Raw genomic sequence first — 9,266 nt, forward strand, 5'->3', positions numbered from 1 at the left:
CTATGACGCATCTGCATATCCATCATGAAGTGATGGTAAAACTTGCGTTGTCCTGCCCGCAGAGTCACCATCTTCCAATTTTATCTCCTGTATCAGTTGAATAGCTTGTGTGATGTCTAACCGTTGCTCAGGATTTCTTTTAACACAAGCAGCTCCAATGCCTAGGAGCTGCTTCATCTGGCAAAGTGAGTTTTTAGAGCTTGCAATTTCAGGATCAAGAAAATCAGTTTCTCTCCCATCGGAAATTGCAGATTCCACCCATTGGACTACATCAGTCCCTCCCCTGGCATTGTTGAGATATTGAGAAGGAATTTTTCCTGAAAGGATTTCAAGAATGATTATTCCTAGACAGTACACGTCGCTCTTTGGTGATACGCCAAATTCCGCTGCTTCTGGGGCTTCATAACCAAACAATGCTTGAGCCAACGTTGGGGGGCTAATCAGGGGACTTAATCCAAACTCTGAAAGTATTGGCTCGTTATCATTGCTGAGAAAGACATTGCTTGATTTGAGATTGCCATGAGGCAAGTTAGAGGGAGCAAGTTCTGTATGAAGATAGCCCAAACCATTTGCAATTCCTTGAACAATCTTGAGACGAACAGACCAACTGAGCTCAGCATGTGATGGTCCTCGATCACCTGAGGAAACGTAGTGTTAAGAAGATACATGAATGTTGAGAAAAACTAAACATGAGATTAACAAGCCATACCGTGCAACAAATAAAGCAGACTGCCTTTGGGCACGAAATCATAGATCAACAGCTTCTCATCCGGTCGATAATGAAAAGCCAATGGTGTCAAAATATTAGGATGATGCAGTCTTCCAAGCTTTCTGATTTCTGCATTAAATTGACTTTTGGACAACGTATTCATCTCTCTCACTCTCTTGACCACCACCACAACTCCGTTAGCCATCTGCGTTTTATAAGAAGACCCCAATACTCCATTTCCAAGCACTTCTGCTGAAGCTTTCATCAAATCTGGTAGCCCAAATACGCTCTTTTCATTGTTCACAATAACTAATTCACCTACAACACCCCTGCCATGATTAGATCCTTTGCGGCCTGATCCCATCTTTTTGGCAACTTCCATTTCCTTCGGTCTATTCGACAACGAAACTTGCACCTCAAGTGCTGCTGCATCACCACTACTTCTATTTTCAATCGCATCAAAATCCTTGTCCCTTCGCCTCATTCTAAAGATAACCACGGCTATTATTGAAACAAGCAACACAGCCAGAGTTACAAACCCTGCGACTGTCTTCGTAACGCTGTTTCTTTTATTATCGCTAACCATCATATTGGCATCTACCCCAACATCGGTAGGTGGTTCTGATGATCCTTGCAATTCACACCCTTTACCAATTTTTTCTCCGCAAAGACCATCATTTCCTCTAAAGGAACTAAAATTGAATCTTGCTAAATTAGGTGGGATTTCCCCATCCAGCTTATTGTTTGATACATTAAATGACATCAAGGTTGGTTGATCGATAGATGGAATAGTCCCACTAAATCGATTGTTCTCTAGATGTAATTCGCCAAGCCGAGACAACTCAGCCAATGATGATGGAATTCCTCCAGAAAAGTTGTTATCCGAAATCCAAACCTTCTTCAGCGACTTCATCTTAAAGAAGAAGTCTGAGGGAATCTCACCGGAAAACTGGTTCCCTCTCAAGTATATAGCCTTTAAATTGCCTAAACGATTGAGTGCAGGAATTTTACCTGTAAAATAATTATAAGCAAAGCTTACGCTTCTGAGTCCCTGCATATTAGCCAATGCCTCGACATCAATGGTTCCTGATAAGCCCATGTTCTCGAGCTGAAGACCCGTGACAATTCCATTGAAACAAACAACTCCATGCCAATGAGTTTGTTTATTGCAAGGGACGGAGCCTGACAGCCAAGAACTAATAGCACCAGCATTGGTAAATGATTTTTTAAGCCTGATCAAAGATTCAGATTCAGATACTGAAGATGTCAATGAAAATTGGAGGGTAAAAATGATGAAGAGCAAAAGAAAAGGATGGAAATGCCAATCCAAGGCCATTACCAAGGCAAAAGAGATTGATAAGTTTTTGCAGAGCAATTTTCTGTGTTGTTTTTCTTTTAGTTTTTCGTGGGGATTTGTCGATTTTGCATGTTTTTCGGTTACTTGCCTTCATTTCTTCTTCTTCTTCAAGTTATGTTTCTTTTGTGAGCCGTAGAATGGCGAGGGAGAAGCATGAAAAACAGTTATAACCGTTAGGGTTGTTTTTTTTTTTTTTCTTTATTAACTAAAGGAGAGCTTTCTTAATTATAAAACCAAGCCAATGCATTAATTTGTATGAATTCGATATGATTAAACTATTATTTGGTTAAGGGTTTTTTAAAAGAAAAACAAAATAAAGAAATAATATCTTTTTCATTAAAAAGAGAGAGTGAGAGAGAAAACTTCTGAATTGAATTTATTTAATTTTAAGTTATTAAAATAAGTATTATATACGCTAATTTGGTCTTAATTTAATAATCATATAATCCATCATTTCATTTCAGTTGAATCTTGACTTAACTCCGGTTTGATTGTGATTTTTTTATAAAATATATTCTTATAGTGATTGAACTTTCATCTTATTGGATAGATGTCTATTGATAGATAATTTTTTTTTAAGTATTAAGAATTCAAATAAAAAAAATAAACAGAGAAACTCAAACGAAAGTTTTTATAACTATAATTTACACACTCAATTTATATATGATTATCTTGTTGATTTAACGTGTCTCTGGTTTAAAATATTTTTTAATAAAAAATATTTTAAATTTATTTATGATATTAGCATAATAAAATTATAAAAAACTATAAAAACTAAATCAAATTAATATTTTTTAAAATAAAAAATACTTTAAAAATAAATTAAACGACAAGGGCAATAACTCAAGCTTTTATAATATTTAAACCGTCAAAATTAATCATTATTTAGTTGAATGTTTTCTCATGCCCACAGTACAAAATTAGGGATGCTAAACATTAAAAAAGGATATAATTTAGGGATGCTAAACATTAAAAAAGGATATGATAAAAAAAAGTCAAATAATATACATGAAAAATTGTATCATAATCTTAGAATAGGACCTACTTATAGGCCCCACTAATTTAACTATACAAGTATATTTTTGGACTTTGTTACATATTTTCTTGATGTTCATCATTACTTGAAGAAAACATAGGTTATAGATGGGCTGAAAGTCACTAAATGCCCTTTTACTTTCATTTTTTAGACATATTGATCCCTCTACATGATTTTTGATCGACAGCAATCTTTTTACTAAAACCCTAGGTACTTACTGATTCTCTCCATCCGATTCTGATATACAAATTCGTAAAAAAAAGTCAAATAATATACATGAAAAATTGTATCATAATCTTAGAATAGGACCTACTTATAGGCCCCACTAATTTAACTATATAAGTATATTTTTGGACTTTGTTACATATTTTCTTGATATTCATCATTACTTGAATAAAACATAGGTTATAGATGGGCTGAAAGTCACTAAATGCCCTTTTACTTTCATCTTTTAGACATATTGATCCCTCTACATGATTTTTGATCGACAGCAATCTTTTTACTAAAACCCTAGGTACTTACTGATTCTCTCCATCCGATTCTGATATACAAATTCGTTAGTTTTGAATCACTATCATCCGTTGATCTAACTAAGATTTCTAAATCATGCCATGTGTGCTAATAAAAGTTACATTAAATTCTTAGAATTTATAAAAAATAATTTGGCTAATAATAAAACTGAAATACAAAAAATATATTAAAACAAAAAAAATAAAAAATCGGAGCTTAGAATCTCACATATACTAATACTAGAAAGATATGATTAATTATTATATATATATATATATATTTTTTTTTTAATTTTGATATTTTTAAATAATAAAAATCCTTGATTAAGATTCTTTTTTTTTTTTTTTTGATTTACGTGGGGTGTCCGGGCCAGCTTGCGCGCACCACGACTAATCCCCACGGCCCACTGAATACCCTGCAAACCCAGTAGGCATGTAAGGCACCGCGGGGGTGACAGGCGTGCACGCCAGGGCTCGAACCCAGGTGCAGTGGAAGGAGACAAGCCCCTTTCACCGCTAGGACAAGCCCTTGATTAAGATTCTTGAATGGTGATAAGTTGGTTTGATTTGAGCAATCAAAACAACCGCTAATTAATGATTCTTTGATAAGCCAAACAACCTTGTGAAGTTCTTGGTCATTTTCTAATAGGAGTTTGAAAGGTATATCAAGTTCTCTTTGTAATCCTACAGTATAATCAAAGCCTGTTTAGGTTGTTTTTGTATTCATATGAACATTTTAGAATTTTTTTTCTATGTTTTTATGATGTTTTTTGTGTGAAAAATAGGTTCAAACCCTATTTTTAGGATAATCTTGAATTCTTTATCATATAAATTATTTGAAAAGTGTTTACTCATCAAATAAAATTTATATTTATAGAAAGTGTTTTTTATTAGCTTTTCAACTATGTAAAACTTGATTTTTAGTGTGTTTGGCAGTATGGTAGCGATTTCTTTTCAAATAACTTTTCATATTGAAATATATGTTAATGATTTTTTTTTATTTTTTAAAAAAAATTTTTAATATTTACACATCAAAATAATCCAAAACATACAAACTACATTAAATTTTAATAAAAAAATTTAATTTTTTAGAAATACAGGTTGAACCGCATTTCTAAAAAACCCTTTTATTGGAGTTTCATAGAGAAAGTTGTAATTTTTCTTAATTACCATGTGATTAATTATGATATATGTACAATAATTAATTACAATACATTCATAATAAAATTCATTCATGCACTATATGTATCATGAAAAACAAATTGTATCCTGTCGGCAGAGTCACCAAGACAGTTCAAAGAAAATTGGTCCCAAGCTATTTTCTCCGTAACTTAAATTATTAGTTATAATTTTAAAATATAATTTATATTATTTTTTAAATAATTTTTTTTTAAATTTAAAATTTGTATGACTTATTTTATATATTTTATATTTAATTTTTATCAAATAAAATAAAAAAATAATAAGATTTTAAATATGTAATTACTTGATTAAAAAAATTATAATATAACATTAAATAATTTTTTAATTTAAAAATTTAAATTGCTAAGTGAAGTCTTAAAATATAATTTATATTATTATTTAATATGTTTTTTTAAGTAAAAGTTAGTTTTAATTAAGTCAAACTCATTATTGTTTAGTTAAAAATTTTTAATATTATATTAAAGGATTTTTTTAATTTAAAATTTTTAATTATTAAATATAATTTATATTATTTTTTATTACAAAAAAGATATTGTTCTTCTTGCATGCACCTCCCACGATCCAGTGCAGATGCATGGAGGCGTTATTGCCTTGTATCACTGGCTAATAGCAAGGATGGAATGGCGCTATGGTGTGTTCGTTGATGCCCTATAACCATGTAATGTTGCCAATTATAGAAGGCGTGGCATGCGGCGGGCTCGACTTGGTAAGCTTGAATTGATCGGAAGAAACTCCAACGTCGCGTGCGGGGGAGTGTGATGGTTTTCACGCTTGTTTGTGGACGTGTTAACGCGCATTGTGTAAAAGAAAGTTATTGGTAACCTCTAAACAAATCATCGTTGATAAGATGTTAATTATATGATATTGACAATATCTCGTTTAGCTTTATGTTGAGTGAAAAAGGGTTCCCAAGACCTTCACCTTAAGAACAATTATGCTTAGCATCTTATAGTTTCAAATTTTTTATCTAAGTTCTTAATGATGAGGAGTATTCTGGAGTCTTTTATTATTAAAAAATAATATAAATTAAATTTGAAATTTAATTAATAGTTTAAATTATAAAGTTAAATTGATTCTTTAATATTATATTAGAGCCTTAATGATCAAGAACTCACAAGTTCAAATCTCATCATTTCTATTTATTTAATAAAAATTATCATCATTTATTTAATAAAAATTAAATATAAGATAATGTGAGTTTGTGCAAATTTCAAATCTAAAAAATTGACACATCCATTATCACAAGAACGTGGCTAGGAGATTATGCTGCAAGACTACAACAACAAGTAGTGATCATGTTATAGGAACAAGTAATAACTGTACTACTTTAGGTAGTTGCGGGACTGCATCAACAAATTGTGATCTTGTAGGAACAAGTAATGACTGCACTACTTTAAGGAGCTACAGGAACATGGATAAGTTAGTTAATTGTTAGACATGGATAGTGTTGTAACTCTTTCCTATTTGTTTGTTAATTCTGTTATGAAGTATACGACTATAAATATCAAAGTTATTTTTAATAGAAAGGAACTGGAATTAACCCTAATTATAGTTGTAACTCCTTCCTATTTGTTTGTTAATTCTGTTATGAAGTATATGGCTATAAATGTCAAAGTTATTTTTAATAGAAGGGAACTGGAATTAACCCTAATTACAGACTTCTTCTCTATTATACTTTTTCTTCTATAAATTAATATCAGAGCCTGGTTATCCCTGGCTATTCTTGATTTCGACCATGGATACTCACGGTAAATCGAACGCAAAATTTTACAATAAAGTCAATGAAATCCTAATTGGACATGAGTCGAGCTTTAATCAGGTTAATACTACTTTACAAATGGTATTGATAGAACTTAAAGCTTTTCATACTACCCTTAACGTAAACACTAGTTCTTCTAAAATCAACCCCTTTAGTAATGAAAAGCCTTTACACCAACATACCACTCACCCTATTAATAATAATAACTATTAGAAAAGCCTTTACACCAACATACCACTCATCCTCACCCTATTAATAACTATTAACACCACAATCTCAAGTTGTCTTCTCTAAAATTTAATGGAGATGATCTAGCTGGATGGATTTACAAGGAAAAATAATATTTTAAATTTCAAAATATTGTGCCAAACTAGCAGGTTCAGCTAGCCTCTTTCCATTTAGAGAGCAGTGCCTTATAGTGTCATAGGTGGTTGGCCAAGTTTTGCAGACCACTAACATGGTATGAGTTTACCAAGGTTGTATAACAAAGATTCAATCCAACCAACTATGAGGACCCTTTAGAAGCTTTAACTCATTTTAAATAAATTATGACGGTGACAGCTTACTAAGAGGCTTTTAAGAGACCCTCACATCAAGTTGATGACCTACTAGAAAATTTTTTGATTGATTGTTTTATTATAGGACTTCAGGATGAGATTTGTTTGGATGTTAAAATCAAGCACCCTATATCTTGGTAGATATTATAGGAGTGGCGAGATTGATTGAGGAAAGAAATCAGTTGCAGAAAAGAGCCCCTTTTCCAATACGGTTTATAACAAAATCATCACCAACATTAGTGATAGCAAAGACATCACCTAACCCATGGCTAGAGTGTTAGGGCCACCAAAAAGTCCAAGGATAAATATCAGTTCTCATGCATCGCTAGCATCTTTTTGCAGAATTACTAATCAAGAGGCACAAAAGCAAAGAGAGAAGGGCTTCTGCTACTATTGTGATGAAAAGTTTATTCTAGGACATCGTTGCTAACAACCATAATTATTTATGATTTGGGATTCTCCTAACATATGTAGTGAGGACACTGCGAATGACGAACTTGAACTGGTGGAGAATGAAGTCATACCTGAGATTTCTTTTCATACCATGATAGGAACTGACCATCCAGAAACTATACGTGTCATAGGCCAACTGAAGAACAAGAAGGTAATGTTGCTCATAAATGGTGGCAGCACTTATAATTTTATTAATGAAACTATTGTTTTTAAGTTTAGGTTGCCAATAAATTGGGAAAAGAAATTTCAAGTTATAGTGGCTAATAGAAAAAAGACAGATTGTGTTGGACAATGCCGAGCACTCACCATCAATATAGAAGGATATCCAGTCATCGTTGATTTATACATTTTGCCTATTGTAGCATGTCAATTAGTGTTGGGAGTGCAATGACTAGAAACTCTTGATCTTATGAAAATGGATTATAAATAATTAATCATGTCTTTCAAAGAAAGGGGCACCTCTCATCTTTTTCATGGAATTAAATCATGTTGCAGGATTGCTGGAACAAGTAGTAATCATGTTACAGGAACAAGTAATAACTGCACTACTTTATGGAGCTGCAGGAACTTGGATTAATTAGTGAAAACATGGATTAATTAGTTAATTGTTAGACGTGGATAGTGTTATAACTCTTTCCTATTTGTTTGTAATTATGTTATAAAGTGTATGACTATAAATATCAAAATTATTTTTAATAGAAGGGAACTGAAATTAATCTAGAGTTTTTCTCCGCTATACTTCTTCTTTTAAAAATTAATTATAATAAAGGTTTTCACTTGAAGAAATATGTTAGAGAATAATATAAATTATATATTAAAATTTTATTAAATAGTTTAAGTTATTGGGTTAAATTGATTCTTTTACGCTCTTTTCTTCTTTTACAAATAAGTAATGAATGAGTGCAATGGTAGGGTAAATAGATTCCAACAAGACTAGCCATATATATATATATATATATATATAAAGGAGTGCACAATGTTTGAAGCTTCTATATAGTTATAGCTAAAAATGATAACTTTAATTTGATCAAGTAAACATGATATATCTTGTCATTAAATTTTGATGACACAGTTATCACTATAAATGAAAAGGAGATTATTGTCATCATGGAGTCAATATTTTTTAATAAAGAACAAAAATGGAGCAAGCTTTACGCGAGAAGTCAATATCTTTGAAGGGCTATTCTAAAGGTTTATTTAGTGTTAAGACGCGTGCATGAAAAGGACCTTGAATAATTCTTAATCACAAACCTATCGAGACAATCTGACAAGGTCTTAAGCTTATAAATTACCCTAAGAGTTCTAGAAAAAATAAATGAGCGAATATTGGAAATTCAAGTAATGAAAACAATCGTTGATTATTAATTATTTGACACATGAAATAATCTTGTGGATTTTCGAATATTATTATTATAATTATTTTGCTATTATTTCTTTGTAATTCTACACTTACAAGAACGTAAGGCATGGTAGAATGAATATTATTCTAGGAAAAACAAGAATAATTCTAGAATACCCTTTCGACAGAGACTGCTAATTTATCTTTTTTTCATGCTAAAGAAGCCAAACTTGCCATTGAATCTTATTTAGGCTTTAACCAAAAACTCTCCAAACTCTGGTGGCTTTGAAGCCATCGCTGATGAAGCCAACTTTGACTTGTCATTTGATTTTGATTAGGCCATT

The 9,266-nt window shown here is 31.6% G+C and overlaps 1 protein-coding gene across 1 annotated transcript; it reads right to left on the reverse strand.

Moving 5' to 3' along the window:
• LOC105134019 (probable inactive leucine-rich repeat receptor-like protein kinase At5g20690) lies at positions 1 to 2,045 on the reverse strand. The gene is made up of 2 exons (XM_011038248.1): positions 710 to 2,045; positions 1 to 638 (listed from the first exon to the last, which is right to left on the reverse strand). The coding sequence occupies exons 1-2, from the start codon at positions 2,043 to 2,045 to the stop codon at positions 1 to 3; spliced, it is 1,974 nt and encodes a 657-aa protein (XP_011036550.1).
• Positions 2,046 to 9,266: the final 7,221 nt, after the last annotated feature.

This window comes from Populus euphratica, unplaced genomic scaffold, assembly GCF_000495115.2.
Source record: "Populus euphratica unplaced genomic scaffold, PopEup_1.0 scaffold38.1, whole genome shotgun sequence".
Taxonomy (NCBI): Eukaryota; Viridiplantae; Streptophyta; class Magnoliopsida; order Malpighiales; family Salicaceae; genus Populus; species Populus euphratica.